This window comes from Euprymna scolopes, chromosome 12, assembly GCF_053919585.1.
Source record: "Euprymna scolopes isolate OS-2025 chromosome 12, ASM5391958v1, whole genome shotgun sequence".
Classification (NCBI taxonomy): domain Eukaryota; kingdom Metazoa; phylum Mollusca; class Cephalopoda; order Sepiida; family Sepiolidae; genus Euprymna; species Euprymna scolopes.
The window spans coordinates 114,242,840-114,266,022 of NC_136493.1; the positions used below are offsets into that span (position 1 = coordinate 114,242,840).

General features: G+C 34.2%; 1 protein-coding gene across 1 annotated transcript in view; it reads right to left on the bottom strand.

Annotated features, from left to right (window-relative positions):
- Positions 1-23,183, bottom strand: part of LOC145291463 (ADP-ribosylation factor-like protein 5B) — a 150,644-nt gene that overhangs the window by 16,814 nt on the left and 110,647 nt on the right. Inside the window, exon 2 of the mRNA XM_080137322.1 lies at positions 10,013-10,073. Within this exon, the coding sequence (XP_079993448.1) occupies positions 10,013-10,073 (61 nt within the window). The remainder of the gene's footprint in view (positions 1-10,012; positions 10,074-23,183) is intronic.

A 23,183-nucleotide genomic window follows, 5' to 3' on the forward strand; every position in this document is an offset into this window, starting at 1 on the left:
ATACTCTAGTAATATATTAAAAATACTCTAGTAATATATTAAAAATACTCTAGTAATATATTAAAAATACTCTAGTAATATATTGAAAATACTCTAGTAATATATTGAAAATACTCTAGTAATATACTGAAAATACTCTAGTAATATATTGAAAATACTCTAGTAATATATTAAAAATACTCTCGTAATATATTAAAAATACTCTAGTAATATATTAAAAATAAATACTCTAGTAATATATAAAAATAGATATTAAAAAAATGTTAATGGTTCAGTGTTTCATTTTTATTGAACACTCATGAATAGGTTTTTATACTAAAGATCATTTTTCCTTAAATTACCGAGAAATCCTCTTTACTGTCTACAAATACTTTCAATGTCTACTTGAAACTGGTAGAAAAGAATAAAAAAATAAAACAAAGGATTTTGCTCAGTCTTAAAGCGTTTATAAACTAATCCATAGAATGAGTGAAGTTTGGGAAATACACGGTGAAACGATAAAATTGTTGCCCTAGAAAAGACAACATGATTCCATTTTCGTTTGATGACAACTAGTTGCCCAGTATCCCAAGAGCGATAGGAGCTTTCTATCATGTGTGAAACTGACAATGTTCAACGAGCGAGATCAGAGATGCACCACTGTACAATTCATGCTCTCTTCTGGTCCAAGTTATGACAACAGAACCATTGCCAGCACCTACAAAATGCAAATCTGGATTGTTTAATGCTTGAGGGCACAGCTCAACAAAGTTTCCAGCCACAGTTATAATCTTTGATATGGTTTTAAGTGAGGATAACATCATGTTACCTCACATCTTCAAAGACGGCTTAAAAATCAACACCAAAGTGTCCCTGGATGTTCTGAAACTGAATGATCCCCTGGTGTAATCAGGTGGCAGATCCTGGGTGTGGCAACAGAACTCTACACCAACCCACAAGTCCAAAGAGACCCAGGCTTGGACTCAGAAGTATTGCTCCAACTTTGTACCCTTCTCTCACTGGGCCCTCTCCTCCTCCGACCTAAACCTGCTGGACTACGTCATGAACATTACCAACATTACCTCCCACAACACCAAAACCAGCCTGATCGCCACCATTTGCCAAGCTCCTGCCTGCGCTTGTGGAAAAGGCATGCTCCCAGTTCCAGACACATATCGAAGCAGTGATTGAGTCTGAAGGTGGCTACACTGATTAGCTGTCAGCTGTACTGCATAATTACTGAAGTTGATTTTTTCGATAAAAGTTTTTAAATAAAGCTGTAGTGTTGTTTTCTTTAAGGCAACAAATTTATAGTCCTAATCTGTATATCATTATTTATTAAACAAACTCGAGGAAGACAACGAAAATGCCATGTAAAACTTATTGTAACTGTCCATCAGATAGATACCTCCATTATAAATTTTTGGATGAAGCTAACGAGTCTTCCCTTAAATAAAAACAAAACTTCAAATTAACACCACTGATGGACAAAGTATCTCAGAAAAATGCGAGAGCACATATAAAAATACCCAACAAGTTTTCTTTTCTTCTATAGGTTTTTCTTTGTTTCTATTTAAAGTTGTTTAATAAAAAAAACTTCTTTGTGTCCAGTTTTACTGTGTAAAGTAGGTTACGGACAGAAAGGACTTAATTATATGAGTGCGTTTGAACTAAGCATTCTTGTTTAACACAAAACCACAAAAAAGGTTGTGAAAATAGAATTTGATCTACAAATAAAATACACTTTTTACTCAGACGCAACGCCATCAAGTTTTTGTGCTGGAAGTTCATTATTTACACATTAACATTTTGTGTATAGTTGGCTAACAAGACTACAGGAGATATCGAAAGTTCATAAACGTGTTGATTTGTTTAAGCTTTTGACCATCATAAGTTATCATAACGTTGTTGTTTTTTTGCGGGTTTTTTTTTAATACAGGCATCATCACTTTATCAAGGCCAAGAGACCACTCAAGGATAGGGGTTAAAGAGTGTACAGTAGAAATTGGACAATATAGTAATCATTAGTAATGAAAATTCGGTAAATTTGATAACTTATATGGAACGGCTCATCAAGAACTTATTTACATTAGACTTGAACACAACCATATTGTAGTCAGCCGGAAAGCAGGAAAACAGAAGACAATTCCGCAGGCGTGCAGTTCTAAGAAAGAAGCTTTGTTCATGGAATCTACGTTTAGGTTTAGGCACAGATAAAGAGTGCGGGGAATTATTGATAGTGTTTTCAGCTAGACGAGTGTTTCTTGTGAAAGTTTGGCGAGGGGGGACCATACACTGAAGCTCAGTCAAACACTTTCCATGAAAATAATGATACATCAGAGACAAACTCGCAACATCTCTTCTGTGAGATAGAGGTTGCAGGGAAGAGAAAAGGACATCTCCTACGAGGCTACGAAGTCTATTTTGAACTCTATCAAGGCAGGACAAGTCCTTTCTAGCAGCTCCTGCCCAAATGTGGCAACAGTATTCCATCCTTGGACGTACCTGGCTCTTATATAGATAGAGAATTGTAGATGGTGTCTTCAATCAATTTTATTTGCAAAAAAAAAAAACAGCAAAGTGCAACAAGCTATGTAATATAATTTTTTTTTTTTTTTTTTAATAAGAGAGTCACCACTTATGGAAGCCCCAAGGCCACTCGAGAATAAGGGTTAGTGAATGAACGATGGTCACTGAGACAACATCATAGTGATTGTTAGTGGTGAAAATTAGATAGAACTTGTTTATACTGGACGAAGATGATCATATTGTAGTCAGATGGAAAGCAGGCCAACAATACAGAGTTCCACAGGAGGTAGTTCTAAGAGAAAAGCTTTGTTCATAGAATTTGCATTTAGATTTAGGCACAAATGGAGAAAATCGTTGATAGTGGTTGTAGCTAGACAAGTGCTTTTTGTGAAAGTTTGACAGAGGAGGGGACCATAAATTGAAGCTCAGACAAGCACTTGCCATTAATTATCGCTGGCAGCTGGCAGGCGGTTCCACAGAACAGAAACACAAACAGAATTTCTTCCTTATTTTCTAAGCAATGATAATACACTTTCAGCAGGTGATTGTAACTAGGTGTTGGAGTGAACAATTCTTCTAAAACTAGATTTAAATTTCTGTTGATGATCTTGTTCGAGAGGCCTTCAATAAGTTTCTGGACTTTTTTCGTATGAGTACTTTTAATGAGAGTACACACATGAAACACTAGTCCCCTTCAAAGTAATCTCCCCCGGCTGCAATGCACTTGTACCGTTCCAACAACTTCTAAGAAGGCCCCATGAAAGTCCTCTTGTGTGAACGTGCCAATGGCTTTAGTCACAACCTCTTTCGTCTTTTCAACTGTCTCATAATGACAGCCTCTAAGGCTTTCCTTGAGCTTAGGGAATAACCAAAAGTCACAAGGAGCAAAGTCCGGATTATAGGAATGGTGAGAAACTGCCTTGATGCCCATCTTGATCAAATAGTTTGTGACAAGGATGGAGTTGTGAACTGGTGCAATGTTCTGGTGGAAATGCCGCTGAACAAATTTGTAGAGTGCTGCTCTCTTCCTATGGAATCTCTTCCTGAACTCCCTTAAAACCTCCAATTCCTTGTTGACTGTCTGTCCAATGAGAACCCAGTGCATGTAGATCATGCCAGTGCTGTCAAAAAAAGGGATCATCATAAGTTTCTGGGTGGATTTGCTGTCTGAATTTCTCGAGTCTGAGAGAGCCAGCATGCTTCCACTGGGAAGTCTGTCTCTTGGTCATAACAGTGGACCCAGCTTTCATCGCAGGCTGCCAGAGCATCAAGAACTGTGGGATCTGAATTGATCAGCTTGACCATCTCCCTGCTATCATAACGTCTTTCTTTCTGATCTTCACTGAGCAGCCTTGGAACAAACATTGCACAAATCTCCCGCATCTTCAGTTTCTCGCAAATAATTGTGTGTACAGTTCCCACACTGACATCAAACTGTACACTTATTGTCTCTATAGATATACAATATTCCTTATCCATGAAATTCTTCATGGGGCAATCATCTCTGGTGTTCAGACTTTCTTACTCCTCTCACACCTCATCATCCCTCACAAACTACCTTCTTTCAATCTCTTATGCCACTCAAAAACTGATGCTAGATTCATGCAAGATGGTCCAAAATCAGTCTGAAGCATTCCATATGTTTCTGTGGCATTTTTCCAAGTTTAAAACAATTTTATTGAATATGGTTGTTCTAAAGTATCCTCACATCCAGATTGCATTTTTGAAATTCACCAGGCTTTAGTAGGATGTATTCCAATTCCTGCTGTAGCTGTTCATTTTAACCCGAGATCATAAGAATTGGTCAATTATCTCATAAGATAACTACCAATAACATGCTGGATTTTCAAGAGTCTATGACAATTTTAAATGCCTGTACGAAAAATATCTGGGAACGTATTGAAGGCACCTCGTATGTTAGAATCAATTTCCTTACATGCTTTGCTGCTAAAGTTCAGACTGATTAGTCTTTGAGTCCATTCTTTGTAAGCATAAGCATTGCGAGTCCAGGGATCATCCCAATCCTCATTACGCTCCAGAATACACCACACCAGGGTTATGTACTATAAGAGATGGAAAGTATCTGCTGTTAGGCTTGGACAGGATCTCTGGATCATAGTGGCGAACCTGTACAATTTGCAGGCTTATAAATACAATTTACAAAATAACACAAAAGTAAACTGATATCACATTTCTAAATTTTTGAGATAAGGATTAATAATTTACATTATTCGAACTGCTGTTTTCATCTTGAGGATTATTTTCCAATTTTCACAACTTTACGGATTAAATTAAGCTGTATTTCAACAATAACATGTTGAAAGTTGTCTCCCAAGTAGCCTATTTTGTCTGGTTTATTAGCATAGACATGGAACTTTACATATCACCCCCCCCCCAAATAATTTAATGTGGTGAAATTGCACAAACGAGGTGGCTAGTTGACAGGTGGCTGGTTTGTGAAATTAAAGTGGTAGTAGGAAGGCAAGCTCGAACCTGTACTGCAAAGGAAGAAAAGAACGGGGGGGGGGGAAACGTGGTCTTTGCTGTTACGACCACCTCCAAACCGAAAGTGATATAGGTTTAAATTAAGGTTAGACAATCGAAAAGAGGGAATGACTTTCGAAAATATCGGCAAAAAAAGCGACCCCTTCCTGTCGAAAAGTGCCCAGTTGAGGGTGAAAAAATTAATGTTTTTAGCCAATTTTTCGGGATTTGTCGTCAGAAGGGTCGAGCTTCAAAATGATACTGATCTTGTGAAAATCCGTCGTCTCCATCGGAAGTTTAAGGCAGACACAAACCAATTAAAAAGCTTGCCCTATCTCTGAATACCTTTTATGTAAAATTTCAAATGTTTAGACCAGAAATTGTCTGAGTAATTTGGTAGAGATGCAGAGGTCAAAGTTTTTTTTAACTTTGACCCCTATTATGACTCCTTAACATTTATCGTTTTGGGCTCAAATCATATTAAGTTAGATCCATGTCCAAGGAACCTATATCAAAAATTCAAAGTGTTTAGACCCAAAATTGTCAGAGGAGTTTGGTAGAGTTCTCAAAGGTCAAATGGTTGAACTTTGACCCCATAACAGCCAAATTTCTGGCCGAAAACCGATCACATCGCATTTTTCCAAATCTCAGTACCCTGTATATCAAATTTCGAGTATGTAAACTAAAAATTGACAGAGTTATTGCGTAGGAAAGTGTACACAGATAGACAGACAGGTTCACTTTTATATATATACTAGCATTTTAGCGCGGCATTGCCCAGGTGTTAGGATGTGTATGTTGAGCAAAAAAAAAAAAAAAAAAAAAAAAAAAAGTGGTAGTAGGAAGGCAGGCTCGAACCCGTACTTCAAAGGAGGAAAAAAACGGGGTAAAACCTAACGTTTATGCTGTTACGGCCACCGACAAACTGGAAGCGGCATTTTTTTAAAATTAAGGCTAGACAATCTAAAGGAGAGGATAACTTTAAAAAATATCGGCGAAAAAAGTGACCCCCCCTGTAGAAAAGTGCCTAGTTGAAGGGGAAGATATTAATGTTTTTAGCCAATTTTTCAATATTTGTCGTATGAAAGGTCGAACTTTAAAACGATACTGATCTTGGTAAAATCCGTCGCCTCTATTGAAAAGTTTAAGGCAGACATGCAAACAGACATACATACATACATTTATATATTGGTAACTAAAAATTTTCGACCCAAACTGATGAAAAAGCTTTCCCTATCTCTGAATACCCTTTATGTAAAATTTCAAATATCTAGACCAGAAATTGTTTGAGTAATTTGGAAGAGACCACAGAGGTCAAAGGTCAAATCGTTGAACTTTGACCCCCTTAACAACCAAATTTCTGGCCGAAACCCGATCACATAGATTTTCCCAAATCTCAGTACCCTGTATATCAAATTTCGAGTCTGTAGACTAAAAATTGACAAAGTTATTGTGTAGGGAAATGTACACAGACACGTACACAGACAGACACGTTCACTTTTATAGATATATAGATAGATGTGGCAGCACCACATACAAACTTTCTAAAGACTTCAAAAAAAAAAAAAAAAAAAAAAAAAAAGGTGGTTGCGCGGATGTTTTTTTATTACTGACAAGAAATGCATTTGATGGAGTAAGAGTAAATACCGGTCACAAGCATTTACCAACATGTTACATACAGCGTATATACAGCGGATCAATGTGGATGTCGGTGTAAACATAAACATACACAAATGCAATAACGGAGACAAATAAGATTACCCAAAAGAGTTCTTTACAATGAGCTGTTAACTCCAGTTCACAAAATGTACATATGATTATAAGAATAACATTTATTGAGATTGTCGGACTGACTTCCTCATCTTGGTTGTTATAGTCACAACGTTTCGGCCGTTTTGCCCTTCGGCCTTCATCAGGTGTTTTGTATCGAACTGGGGAATCGTTTGATGAAAGCCAGAGGGCAAAACAGCCGAAACGTTGTGACTATAACAACCAAGATGAGGCAGTCAGTCCGACAATCTCAATAAATGAAAACACCTCATCTCAAAAATACAGACAATTACTATAAGAATAACAGTTCAAAAGTAAACATTCAGGTTACGGTTCTTTAAACAACAATAGTCATCTCTTTTTTACAGTGGCAAATGTTTTATTTCAAATTCATTGATACCGTGGTGATCAGAGTTGCAATTCCAAGTCTCTTAGCTCATCTTTACATCTTAAGTTGTAATGCTCCTCTTGCTCACCGGATGTAAAAGAGCCGATGCTCTCGACAAACGATCAATTCTGTAACTTGTATCTGTTTAGAAATCAAGTACGTCCTCCTATGATGAAGTACTGTTGGCCACATTTGGGCAGGAGCTACTCTGAGCACCCTATTGTGCCTTAATAGTTCAAAACAGGCTTCGAAACCGGGTAGGTGATCCCCTTTTTCTTTTCTCTGCCACCTCTTTCCCACAGAAAATACGTTGCAAGCCTGTTTCTGCTCTATCATTATTTTCATGGCAGATGCTCATCTGAGCTTCAATCTATGGTCCTCCCTTGCCAAACTTTCATAAAAAAAGAAAAAAAAAAAGAAAAAGAAACATTTGTCTTGCCACAACCACTATCAACAATTCCCCCACTCTTTATCTGTGCCTAAATCTAAATGCAAATTTCATGAAGCTTTTTTCCTAGAACTGCCCGCCTGTAGAATTCTGTTCTGCTGGCCTGCTTTCTGGTCAACTATAATATGATTGTTTTCAAGTCCAATGTAAACAAGTTCTTGCTGAGTCGTCCCCTTAAATCATCAAATTATACCCAATTTCCACCACTAACGATTACTATGCTGTTGTCCAGGTGATCACCATACATTCATTAACCCTTATGTTCGAGTGGCCCTCAGGCCTTGATAAGTGTGACTCACTTGTATAAAAAATAAATAAACTAAATCCAAAAGTCTGGACTTCAAAATTGAAGTGTCCCTGTCATTCACTACTGCGACTCTCAGGTGTTCCTATAGTCAGCTATTCTGATATTTCAATTGTGTCATCTTTGATGTTTTAAAATGAAGCCAATGTTATTGGTTTCATTTATTTATTGTTCTGGTGTTCTATTGTTTTGGAAATTTACTATTTATTTTCAAATATTTGATAATTATTTCAAACTGTCTACCCCAATTTACCAAGCTTTGATATATATATATATTGCATATTTACCTAGCTAACCTACTTGCTATCTATCGTAGAGCTCAAATCTATTAGATAAAGGCTGAAAAGCCACTCGAGAATAAGGATTAATGAGTGTTAGGTGGTCAGTGAGACAACAGCATAATGATCAGTAGTGGTGGAAATTGAGTAGAATTTGATTTAAGAGAACCGTCTTATTCTGCAGTATAAGGAGATTGGTTACACATTCCTTTTGTTCATTAATTTGTTTTAAATTGTCTACCCCAAATTCCTCAAGCTATTATCTGTATTGCATATTTACCTAGCTAACCTACTCACTAGTAATCATAGGGGCCCCAATCTGTTGCAAATAGTTAATATTCACTTAGGTAACACAACTGATTGCACTGGGCGAACTGACACGACTAAAAGACAACAATTTTCAAGCAGTAGTCAACAACTTTATAAAATGTAGTGATCCTATCATATGTGAAAGTGGCAGTATGCAGTACACATGTCCGACCTGTACTCTTACATGGCTGCAAAACAGGTTTAATGATGAAACATCAGAATAACGTGATCCTGGCTGCAGCGCATCGAATGCAGTAAATTGATCTCATTTCACAGGCTTTCGTGAGAAAGTATGTCATAAAATGATGTCTCAACTAGTATAGACACATCGCCTGCTGTCATCTGAAATGCTCCAAATTGTATCCCACGTTGACGTCAAAACACAGGGTAGGTCGCTTTAGACATGAGGAATCAGTTGATGATAACACGATCCTAGTGAGCAGCACAAGTAAAATGGCAGCAGACAGGAAAAGTCATTTATGCAATTTTTAACATTAAGCTACAGACAACAGACAAAAATATAGAAGTAATAATCACTTATCAAGGTCACTTGGTTGATGAGTTTTACAGGTGAACTGCGAGACAACACCTTAAAAATTGAGGATGAGTGTTGAAATAGTGCAAAATTTGATTATTTAGAGGATTGTCAGACAAGAATTTGTTAACATTGGATTTGAAAACGAATATTAGTTGCAACTGACGCAAAAAAAAAATATTTTTGACTCATAATGGGGGTATGGTCCCTCAGAGTTGGGAGATTCTATTTATAAACGCTGCCGATAGGAACTGACAAATCAAATTAATTCATGTTCTGCTATCAACCAATCAGAAACCAGAATTGCTCCATAAAAATTAACCCTTTTTTTTTTTTTTTTTTTTTTTAGCAACTTTGCACATACTTTTTTCGTGTCAACACTAGAGGGATCATTTGCTCTTTGCCTGCAAAATTACAAAAACTGGAACCTGTACAGTACAGCTGTCCACTGAGAATTTGTCATCTCCAAGACTTGTATAGAATAACTACCCATCGGACACTTTTCCGAAACTAAACATGACTTACAACTCAAGAAAAATCAAGGTAGGGTTAAGTTGCATGTGGAAAGTTTCTCTCACTACATCATTTTATTATCAAGTCCCATTTGGAACAAAACTTAAAAGCATGCTACTTGAGGTCTCCATTGGGATTTTATCAGTAGGATTTGCTACATACATATTCTTCAATTAATCTGGAATTTGAACTGAAGTTCTAACAGCTATCCATAGGATGAATATAAAAAAAATAAAAGCACACCAATAGTGCAGATTTTCAGCAACCATTATAATTTTGACATAAAGACAAAAATAAAAAATAAGGTAAGAAGTAAAGATTGGTGATATAAACATAATGTGATAAAAATGGTTTTATGTGTTTTTTCTTTTTAAATTATTAAATGAGGAACCATTTTAATAGACTAATTCTATTTGAATTTTTGAATAAACTGTTTAGACTGTCAATCTTTACTATTACGAAAAAAAGTACTTACAACTGGTATAAAATTGTTGTCTTTCCTGCATTGTCTAATCCAACAATGATCACTTTGTGCTCTGGAAAAGAAAAAAAAAAAAAACGAGTGAGAGACAGAAAGAAACATCTCATGAGAAAAAAAGGATATCAAAGGTTGGCTGTACTCCATATCATTAAACCACAGCTCATGGTGTGACCCATAATTTCCCTTAGTTGCCATTACTACCAAGTCTACTCAGTCAGAGATCTCATCTATAGATTAAATAGAATCTTGTCTTGTGTATGAACTTGAAACTATAAAGAATATGAAGCAAAGAAACTTTTACGAAAATGATAGAATTCATTAAATAACTAAGCAGACGTAGTATAATATTGAACACAATATAGGAACTATCAACTATATATATATATATATATATATTCAGAGGTATATTTTGTAAAAAACATGGAAAAAAGTGTTCGATACGTTGGTAGAGATAAATGTTTTTATTATTTCAACCTCGGTATGGTAGCTTCCTTCAGTCTTGACAGACTATGAATACCAACTGTAAAGGTGGCTGCACATGGAATTTTTTTGTGGCAAGAGTTGCGCAATCTCCAACGACACCTCTCCTGAATCGACATTGTTAAATACCAGTGGGAAGATAAGCAGAAAGTACATACAGCACCTAGAATTCTCAAATGGTCACCCATCTGGTACTAGCCAGGCTCAATATTGCTTAACTTCATTGATCTGACAAGAACTGGTGTGTCAATATGATTACAATGTGTGTATATATATATATATTATATATACATACACACACACTTACATACATACACACACAGTAATAATACATTGTGATGTATAGTGATAAGTAATAACAATGTACATCTAATAACAAAATTGGTTTAAGGTTCCTAAAATCCATGGCATAGTGGATAAAGTAGTTGGTAAAATTCAGTTGTAAGTTACTCTTCTAGAGGTTGAAGGTTTAATCCTTAATATGGGTGACACTCAAAATACAATTGCAAATTATTTAAGACTTCCAACCAGTCATAGCTGATGGAACACGAGCATGCTACCTCTGTGGGTTAAATAAAGCATTCCATTAGAAATTATGTGCAGATTCCCAAATTCAACAAGATACATTGGAGAAGATCGCAGGTTACATTGACTGAAACGTTGTGAAAATAACACTCAAGATGAGAACAGTAGTCCGAAGAATCCAAATATGCAAACTCAAAAAAGGTTGATATGCTGTAAAAAATAAAATAAAATAAAACAAGAAAAAAAAAAAAAAATCTTGGAACATTCTTAAATTTTTTTTTCTTTCTTGTTCTTTCGTTTGGTCCAAGCCGAGTTACTCATTGTCACTTAGAGTCCTACTTTTCATAAGCAAGTTACTTAATACTGCAATTTGATTTTGTCTTAAAAATCAACAAACATCTCAGTGTAAAAATACCTTTGTTGGTGAGATCCAAGCCTTTTAGTGTAGTGTGTTTAATTGTTTGAGCCACTAAATTCTCCATTTCACCCTCCATCCTGAAAACGAAAGTGATTCATTCTGTCTTCTCCCTTTCTCATTGTAAGACAAATAATGAAAGGAAGAAGAGGGAAAGAGAGAGATAAAGGCGAAAAAAGCAAATGAAAACTCTTTCCTTTTAAAATTTTTCTGTTATAAAAACAGTACCTGGTGATTTGGATTGTAGTATAAGGACTTATGACTGAGAGGGTTATTTCCTCCAAATCCCTCTATGATATTAGTAGTAGTAGTAGTAGTAGTAGTAGTAGTAGTAGTAATAATAATAAAATGTTAAGATAAAATATGAAATTCAATAAAAGCAATTGGAAAGGAGATTTTGTTTTTCTTTTTAACGCCATGGATCAATATTTGCTCTTTGTGACAAAAAAAAAAAAAAATTACTTTTTTTTGTTAAAGCTATTGACGAAAGACAGGGGATCATCTTTACTTTATGCATAAAATTAAAATTGGTGACAAAATTCGCTGAAAATTCAAGAATTCACATTTGATAGATTATTTTGTCTGTTTACGACGGACCAACATTTTGTTTTTTTGTTGAAAAAATAATATGAATCATTATTTTACATAATGTTAGAGAGTTTTCATACCTTTCTTTCATGCATACAAGATCATCACAATCGCATCATTATCTTTGGTTTTACGTCACATTTACATAGTGGCATATGTTAAATAGCTTTTAAAAATCGACTTTGAAACTCACCTATTACTGGTCAGATCTTTATTCCTTTCGCTTTCTAATCATTTTCTCTCGAGTTCATTCTTATCACTTACTTCCCTTGGCTTTCCCCTATGAACTAGAGCTACATCTAACCCAAGCACTTTCATCCATTCTTTCAAATGTGACCAAATCAATGAAGTCTTCTGTTCTGCATACATAAACCTATTACTGTCCAGATTTAATCTTCCTCTGAAATCATTAGATTTAAGCCTGTCTAAGACTCGCATGACACACCCATCGCATCATTTTCATATCATTTCTATCCATGCAACACATATCCTCAACGCTCACTCATCAAATTTCACTTCTATGCATCATAGTGCATATGCACGCCTGGTAGACTTCACTTGCTCGACAGTGATAACACTCTGCAAGACTTGGGAGTAGATAGAGTAAGTTCAGGGAAATTCCTTCATTCCGAACAAGCAATCATAAGCACCTGCTTTTCCCAGTGTTTCACTGTTATGACTAAGGTAATGAAATTTCAAGACAACTTCAATAGCTTCACCACCTAAACAGATGAAGATTCCAACGGAGAAACTGTCTCTAATGTCTTACACTTCTTGCACACAACCTGGTTATTCTCTCTCAAACTACGAGTAATTTCTTGTGTACCCAATGTTTATAAATACTAGTGATGGAATGATTCCAATATTTTTCCGATTCTGATACATTTACCGATTCAAATTCTTTATAAATCTCTAAATATTTAACTATAAAGTTTGTTTTTTTTTGTTTTTTTTTTCACGGTTACCGTAAAAACATATTTTCTCAAACGTAAAAACACATTTGTTGGTGGGTGCGAGGGATCTATAGATTTTAGCTTTACTGGTAATTTAAAATCAATTTTTTTAATTATTTTATTGTTACTACCAGCAGTGGGAGATTTTATTCTAAACAAAATCAAATAAAAAAGGATAATTAAACGAATCGTTTTTGGCATCGGAAAATAGGCACAAATTTTTCCGATTCCAAAAATGTGCAATTTTTCCGATTCCAGGTTCGATTAATCATGCCAACACTAATAAGTACCATAAAAAATTCAGTTGAATTTGACCCCCTTGTTTGTGAAAGATTTCAAACACTACAATCATTGATTATCACTTGGTAACAGTAAGATCTAAAACGATTTCAATGCAGTCAGTCAACTTTTGTGGTTTCATCTGTTTTGATTTGTTAGTCATTCTTTTTTTTGTTCAATGCAAAAAAAATCTTACATTTGCATTTCCTTTTTATGTTTGATCAAAGTATGTGCATCCATTTAACATCTTAATCCACTTGATACTTGAATGAACTGTTGCAAGATAAAGACACTATATACATATAAAATATTTTGCCCAGATAATTGTTTTATCATGATTCATCAGTATGGCTAGATTTATGATTCATTTTTTTATTTTTATTTTTATTTTACTTCAGTAAGCTTTAAGAGATCAAGTGGCTCCTTCCTGGAGCTAACACTTGATTCCGTTATGATTTAAATTTATATCCGAGGGCTCCTTTAAGAATAGATACTGTTCCCTTTATGGCTGCTATCTGTATTTTATTACAGCTTGGCCTTCCAGGGATTGCTTCTAAGTATTTATGAAGATTCATTTTTATTAAACCAGTTGCTCCTATCACAACCGGTATAATGTATTTTTCTTTCATTTTATTTTTGTCGTTTTTAGATCATTTTTTAGGTCCTGATATTTTGTTATCTTTTCCCGTTCCGCTCTTTGAAGGCCGAAATCATTTGGGACTGTGACATCGACAATGAGTGCAGTTCTTTCAGGCTTGTTCCATCAGTATGGCTAGATTTAAAAAGATTGGTAACTAGATTCAAAAAAAGATTCGTCCCAGAATAGGTAAAAAGAATTTCCGTGAAGAGAACAGTTTTGCACCACTTTAATATCTTATTATAAAGATTAAAATCAAAATATAAACCTTATGTCAAGAATCCTCATTCCAATTTTAGTCAAACTCCATTTCAGGATTCTGATTCTAGAAAATATCTAAATATTTTCAGCTTAACGAATCTTAAAAAAATCAAAATTCAGGGAATATTAATTGGTGTCTCACTATTAAGCAAATTCAATGAAAATATGAGAACAGATGTGCCAGATGTCCCATAAAAACTCTGAAAAATTTTTTCAAAAACTAAAATTTGAAGAATATTTATTAATGGACGTTTAATATGGAGTGTTGTTCATTTTTTTCTTTTATTACAAACTTTGCATGACACCAAATTAAGGTAAACATAGCCCACATCAGCAACCATTATGCTTAGCACAAACCTTGGTCTATTTACCCATGAAAAACTTTTTCAAGCAAAAAAATAAAAAAATAAAAAAATTTAAACCTAAGAAAATGGCAAATTGATAAATGGTAGTCACATTTAATTCGCATAGATAAGCAACGACAACACCCGTGATCTGTCTAGACAAGACATACAAATTTTTATAAATTCTTGTAAAGTTAACTAAGAGTTTTTTTTTTAAAAAGATCCTTTTCTTCTGAATGTCTTCTGACACATGAATTTTGCACCGAAAAATCTTCGTGTCACGCTACTTTATGAGAGGCATCTCCTGATGACAAACACTACATTACATCGTAGATGCAAGTATTTTTTCGTTTTTCGAGGAAGTTATGAGAAGAATCAAAGTCCTTTGTCCATCCAAATAGTTGCGTAAGCACTTTTTATTATAAATGTACAAAATATTTTGTAGAGAAAATAAAATAAAAATGAATTTAAAATTAAATAAAATAAAAATAAATTTAAAATGAAATAAAATAAAAAGAACAAAATAAAAATATGAATGAAATTTACTCAAAGAAAAAAAAAAAAATCAAACCAGAAAACACGCTCGATTATTTTGAGTTTAAAATCAGTTTAGCATTTTCTTTGGCTTATTATTATTATTTTTTATGGCCTGAAATAGACCAATGTTTGCGCAGGGTCCATACTCGTCATCATGTACCCAGATGCCATAATACTTAAAGTTAATTCAAATTTTGATATATCTTAATTTAATCGCGAAAATAACAATTTGGACGCTGCAAACGTACACAGTAAAACTACGTTTTATTGTCGCGTCGATTATGTACGCATGCACAACCGGAAGTCGTAAACCGGATGTTGGGTTACAACACTCGTTACAAGTTCATTTGAGTTTTATTTTATTTTAAATATTATTTATTAAAATTTATAAATCACTAGATGACTTGTTAAGTCAGTGTGTGTGTGTGTGTATATATATATATATATATATTATTAAACCCGTAATTGTTTAAATTTTACATTGATTGATAATGATTTTTCTAATATATTTCTTATCCCCACTTCCTTCCCTCTATTCCTTTTTTTTAATTATGTCATTTGCCTCCTTCCACTTATGGCATAATCCATTGTGCACGGTGACAAGATGCAAGAAAATAAGACCCAATAGTAAAAATTCAAAATGTCTAAATTGGCAATAAGCTGACGTCACATTTCTTTAAAGTAGTACATTCAAAAAGTAAAAAAGAAATAAATGATAGTAATAATCGATATTTACTTCCTTTGGTTAAAAAAAAAAAAAAAAAAAAAAAATTTACAAAATTATTGTCCAGTTTTCTCTTTTCACAACCAAAATCTGAACAAAAAAAAAAAAAAAAACAAAAAAAAAACTGTAGAACATACATGAAAAACTTAAAAAGTATTTAAAATTTCCATAATATAGTTTATACCTGCTCTTCAAGTGCTGTTGGTATATACTGGGTAGTATATCAATTTCTAGCTTTACTGATTTATAGTTAATAGTACCAAGAGAAAATTCTGCTACAGCATTTTTTTTTTTTCATTTTCTTTCTTTGAAGACTGTAATGCTGCGAATGTTGCTAACATTGCCCTGCTTTTTATTGAAACCAACCGAGAGCTCTTTTTAGTATCCTCACTGTTCCCTTAAGTGCAATTGTCTGGATTTCTCTTGCACTTAGTTAACCAGGAATATTAGTTAGGCAGGACTTCAGGTTCTTCTTCATAAGCCCTGCGGCACCTATAATAACTGGTATGATTGATATCTCCCTAAGATTGCAGTTTCTTTTCATATCATACATGAGACCTTGATATTTTGCATGAGTGTATGTAACTATGCTGAATGTATTTATATATTGTTTTTATTTGAAAAAAAATAAAAAATTAGGTTCTAAGAAAAATGTATTATTCCTATATAATATATATATATGGTCGGGTCACCGGCGACTAAACTGGTTCCCCCACCAAACTTGTTTGGTGAGGAGGGTGGCTGGTTTCCCTGAAGGATTAAAAACAAGACCTTCCAAAGATCGAATGAACCCTTTCTCGGGGTCAACGTCCAACTAGCACCATGTATATTTGTGTGTGTGTGTGTGTGTGTGTGTATATATATGTGTGTGTGTGTGTGTGTGTGTGTGTGTGTGTGTGTGTGTTGGGGTGGAGAGGGCTCCTGTAAGCCATGGTGAAGGCAACCTTTCTAGGAGAAGCAAATCTGATTTCAAAAAAACAAAGCGGGAGACCAGTGCCCGCATTAAACTGGTCTGCAGTTTAACTTGTTGCTGGCTATCTTGCTCTTGCTTGTTGCTGGATCTCAACATTTTGAACCGAGAGAGAGAATTAGCTGTCATACAAAACTAAAACTCTGTAACATCATCTTTGTATAGATACTCCCTCAGGTATTTGGGCTCATGGACATTAAGTGTCTGAGGGAGTGACACTCGTCTGACAAGACGTTGCAATCATCATCATATATATATTATTTTTATTTACTTCAGTTAGTTTTAAAGGGTCAAGAGCTCCTTCCTGGTGCTAACACTTTATTTCATTCTGATTTGGATTAATAGCTGAAGGCTCTTAAGAATACACGGTGTTCCCTTTATGGCTGCTATCTGTATTTCATGCAAACTTGGTTTTCCATGGATTGTTTCCAAGTATTTAACATTTTTTTCATTAGGTCAGTTGTTTCTATCCCAACCGGTAACATGTTTATTTGTTTCACTGACGATATTGTTTTTTTGTTTAATTATTCTTTAGGTCCTGATATTTTGTTATCTTTTCCCGTTCAGTTCTATGAAGACCATAGTCATTTGGAATGGTGACATCGATAATGAGCGCAGTTATTTCAGGCTTGCTCTTTATTACAATGTCTGGCTTGATGGTCTTGTCTTATGTATCTGCGCGACTGTATCTTTGCCATAGAATATTGTAACCTTTCCGTTTCATGTTCCCAGATGTCCAACGATCTGTCAAGGTGCATTTCTCCACAAATCTTCCAATTTACATATTTTGTTGTGGTGAACAGTGTAAAGGTCATCTGCTAATAAGGTTTGGCATCCAGACATGGTGGCTTGGGCTCTTAATCGTCAAGTAGCAAAACCCGTGTGTGTGTGTGTGTGTGTGTGTGTGTGTGTGTGTGTGTGTGTGTGTGTGTGTGTGTGTGTGTGTGTGTGTGTGTGCGCGCGCAACTAGAGGGGAGGTGGACTGACATGCAGAACTACACACAGCTTATATGCATATACATAAACAGTTATAAAACGTTCACAGATAATACACACACACAGTGCCAAGATATGAAGAACTAGCATGCATACAATAACAGGATATATATATATATATATATATATATATATATATTTTTATTGCCCCCCCCCCACTCTATTTCATTTCAATGAAACCCTTGTGTGTGTGTGTGTGTGTGTGTGTGTGTGTGTGTGTGTGTGTGTGTGTGTGTGCGTGCATATTTATGAACAAAATTTCCAACCAATTTGGGAATATCTTGAATAGGACGGCCGCTAGTGTAAATGTGGTATTGTGGTGACTGAGATGATTCTAGTTGAGAGTAGGATAGACATTTTCTCCCTACTTTTAATGGTCCTGTGCCTAATTTATCATGAATGTTTTTGTCTAATATTTCTATAAACAAATGATTTAAATAGTACATGCATCACAAAACAGAGACAATGAGCATATCGCACACACGCACACACAAAGGAATGACGGATTTAAAACCCTTTAGTGGATGTCATTGCTTTTGTTGTCTTATGTTAAAAAGATATTTCAAAGAAAGAAAAATAACACGTTTTACAAAAAGCATTCTTGTCAGGAGTCAAGGCCGACTTCCTGTTCCTTTAGGAGACACAAGACAAACATAGATGTCAAAGTTCATTGTGATGAAAGTTTGTGACCGTCAATCTCGAGTGTCAAGAGGAGGAGAAGGAGGGGGCAGAGAAGGAGCAGAGAAGAAGAAGGAAAGGAGAAGAGAAGAAAAACAAACGGAGGGGGTGGCATCATAAATCAACAACTTCCAAAGTTTTCCAGCAGGAAGCTGAAAATGTGATATTTACTTTTGAGATTGAAAAAAAAAAAAAGATGGATATGAAATAAATATTTTAAATCCTACCAGAAATCCCCGCCCTACTTTTCAGAACTTATGTGTTCCTGCTGGCAGCTCTGGATCCTATTTTAACACTTTTTATATTATTAAATAAACAGGCAAACTGTTTTGAAACCACGTTAAGATGTAAATCGTTTATTTAAAAAAAAAAAAAAAAAAAAAAATTATTCATTCTTTGAAAAAAAGAAGAAACCTTAAACCTCGATACAAGACGGAGGACATTTACAAAAAAAAAAAACTTTCCTTCTACTCTGATGATGAATGTTTTACTATCTGAAATTAAGAAACATTTGAAGTTAAAAAAAAAAACAAAAAAAAAAACACGATTTTTTAAAAAATAAAATATTTACACCTTAATGTGATTTCAAAACAGTTTGTTTATTCAAAATTTTTATTTAATAATGATGCTTCTAATGGCTTTTGCCAATTCTCATAACATTACAATGACCACGCGCATAAATAAAAATAAAAAAAAACCTTTTCAACAGAGTACAAGAACACCAGCATACAGCCTTGATACAACACGACTCGTAGGTGTGTCAGAAACTGACCTTACGAATGCGTGAAATATATTGAATAATTCGACCCCCTGTCTTTCCAAACTTATAACTACTCGAAAAATATAATTCAAACCCTAATTTTTTTTTTCAATTAAAGGAGCAAGGACCAAGGTTTCATTAAAAAAAAAAAGTTTTAAACTTCGGACTTTACAGGTAAATTTCTAAAACAAAACAAAACAAAAAAAAAACACCTTTTTTGTTTTAAATTTGAACATATTATTTATTGATCTTTTATCTTCAATTTGTGATATATAAAACTTTTGTGAGTAAATTAATTATTTACTTTTTAATAGACATTTCAAAATGGAGGGCGTGAATTCTAAAAAAAAAACCTTTGTCTAAATTATATTCGGTTTATTGGAAAGAGCATAAAATTTTACACTGACCCTGAAAATATCATAAAAATTGAATCAATAGAAAAATTTTGATAGATTTAAAGTTTAAAAATTGAAAAATACTTAACTCATAAAATTTAATTGATTTCATTACTGTTTTTTTTTTTTTTAAATAAAATAATATTTCTATTATGTTTTAAACAACTTTAATAGTTTATTTTGGAAGTATATTCCATAAAGAAAATAAACAACCCACTTTAAAAAGAGAAATTACGAGTTTTTTATATTTTATTCGCAGTTTTGTGTTAGGGGTGTCAAAAATTCCCCCAAAATTCTGATACACCAACAAGAGACCACAAAAATTTTATTATTTTATTTTTTTAATTATTTTTTTTACATAGGCATAACCACTTATCAAGGCCCAGAGACCACTTGAGGATATGGGTTAAGAGTGTACAGTAGTCAATTGGAAAATATAGCAATCGTTAGTAATGGAAATTCGGTAAATTTGTTAACTTAAGTGGAACGGCTCATCAAGAACTTGTTTACATTGGACTTGAAGACAACCATATTGTAGTCAGCTGGAAAGCAGGAAAACGGAAGACTATTCCACAGGCGTGCAGTTCTAAGACAGAAACTTTGTTCATGGAATCTACGTTTAGGTTTAGGCACAGATAAAGAATGGGGAGGGAGGGAGAAAAAAATGAATGTATTTTTTTTAATAATGTGATTTCAAAACAGTTTATTAAACATATTAAAATAAAATACGTTCATAAGCCAAATTGCAACACAATATTATGAAAATAACAAATATTTACTTGTTTAAAATTAATATTTTGGCGATAGACGCCATCCTCAGAATTTTATACTTTTTTGTCTTTTTTTCCTTGCCATGATGTTAAATTGAAGAAAAAGCAGTAAAGAATCTGCGTGTTGTCCGTCTGCAGGGTTATTTTGGAATGCCGGAAGAATACGCTTGGTGTACGGGATATGAAAGTCAGTTATGTTTTCCATGATAGAAGCGTTGTTTAAATTTTAAAAATAAAATATGTATAAAATATGTATAAAATATGTTCATAAGCCAAATTACAACGCAATATTATATCATAATTTGGCTTATAAACGTATTTTATACACATTTTATTTTAAAATTTAAATGACGCTTCTATCACGGAAAACACAACTCTGCCTATATATATATATATATATATATACTAGCAGTTCAGCATGGCTTTGCTCGGGCCCTATGTACTGTTCATAACTTTATGTGCATATATATATATATATATATATATATATATATATATATATATAATAAAAAGTTTAACTCATGTTCAGATAACCTAAATCTAAAATTTCAAGTGTTTAAGCCCAAAATTGGCGGAGAAGTTTGGTAGAGTCTGCAAAAGGTCAACACTTTCAACTTTGGCCTCTTGGTAGCAAGATTTTCGCCCCAAAACTGATCAAAAAGCTTGCTGTATATCTGAATACCATTTATGTAAAATTTCAAATGTTTAGACCCAAAATTGGCTGAATAGTTTGCTAGAAACTGCAAAGGTCAAATCTTTGGAACTTTGACCCCTTGACAGCCAAATTTCTGGCCGAAAACCAATAAAAAAGATTTTCCCCAAACCTCAATAAACCTTATGTCAAATCTCGAGTCTGTAGGCTGAAAATTGAGAGTTATTTGGTAGGAAATGTACACAGACAATTCACTTTTATAGATATATATTTTTTACATTCCTTGCTGTTTTTACTAACTCACTATTCGTAGTTTCCATCTCTTCTAGTTTCATTAGCCTTTCCTTCAACCTCATAAAACATTCAATATGCAAACAAACAAGATTAGAAAACAAATGTTTTGCATTTATCCATTTAAATACACAATTTGTCTACACAAAATAAAAGTAGATTTTTAAAAGCTGTCATGGGTATGCATGGAAGCATCCAAAAACAGGGTGTATGTGCTCTTACTGGACAACCCTCAAGGTCGGAGAATGCACTTGGCCAGAAGTGATACAAAAACGACACTAGTCATTCGACAGTGACTGCTCTTAGTATTTGTCAACGTTATTATTCGAGTTCAATAATATTTTTTTTCATTCGAAGCAGCATTCACCTTAGGTTGGTTGAACCAGCTTCCTACAAAGGAGGAAGTTTCTAGGGAATATCAAATTCACCAGCGTTCCTCAGTCGCTTGTATATTCCCAGCAGAGGAGATGACGATGTTAGGTTTTTGCAGTTCTTGCCAGGAAGTATAGACGTCCTCCTACGTACAGCACCTGATATTCCCAAATGGTTACCCACCTGATACTGACCAGGCTCAGTGTTGCTTAACTTTGGCGATCTAACGATAATCAATGTGTCAATGTGATTATGCCACATAATTTAGTTTATTCCTACCCATCACAACCGACGATCAGAATGTCGAGTCATCATGACCAAGATGAAGATATAAAAGTAAAAGGTCACCGATATATATCATTCGAAGTAGCTGAGTGGGCTTTGCTACAATTTCAACTTATAATCTGGTGAATCATATTACTGAACAAGTGTTCGTAGTCAAAGCTAGTATTCCTAGTTGGAGGCTTGCTACCTTTTGACATCTCTCTAGGTCGCTCTACCAGTCGGTATGTTAGGAGGAAGAACCTGGCAGTGTCAAAGTTATTGTTAGAATTCGTAGTAGCGTTACTGGTAGAGTATTATTGGATTTGAGTTGTCAAACGTCCCAAATCAAGAGTTCTCTTGCAGTTTCCCTATCTGTTCATTTGGCTCCCCACGAGGGCAAAGTTTGACACAAAACAACATTTAATCTATAAATGTACTATCAGATTTAAAACGCATTCATCGTTTTACATGTCATGTTTTTTCAAGAACGTGGTCTAGTTATTCCCTAAACCACAGTTGTTATTTTAAAGTTTTCTTTCTTCTAAATATGTTGTCTTAACGAAACTTAAGACTTTAGTCTACCTTATTGGTTCACTCATTTCCAAATTACAATTGGTCAGTGGTTACCAGTGTGGAATGTGGGTTTGATATGCTCTGTTACGATTCCTGTGGCCGGTATTTTCTTACATTAATACGCTTGTAACGGTATGAGCACATCCATTCCTCATTTTGTTTTACAAATAAGCATACTTAGCACTAAAGTACTTTTTTCTTTTATCAAAAAAAACAAAAAAAAACTTACAGGGTATCTATTACTTGGAGTGAACATTATTACTATAGGATCTTAAGTGGTCTGATTTCTCAACATGAACTTTGATATATAAGAAGACATTATTCCAAAGGTGGTCTTTTCTATGAACTAATGGTCCTATTGCAGGTCTGTCATCAATTGCATGCATCTATGCATTCCAATATATAGTATAGTGCATGTTTACATTACTCTAATAAAATATATACAGATTTAAATTTCCAGAAAGAGAAATAATTTTTTAAGCATGCACAATAGTTTGAAATGAAATTAATTATGTTGAAATTATTAATTAAATCAGATCTAATTCTTTTCTTATTTGGTACTAGCAAAACCCGTGGAAATTTAATGGAATGAGAAATATACTGGGTGAACCGATAAATTTGTCGCCGTAAAGAAAACTGCATTACAGGTTTATTTTAAAACTTATTGAAAAAAAAAAAAATCAATTCAGGTAACTTGATTA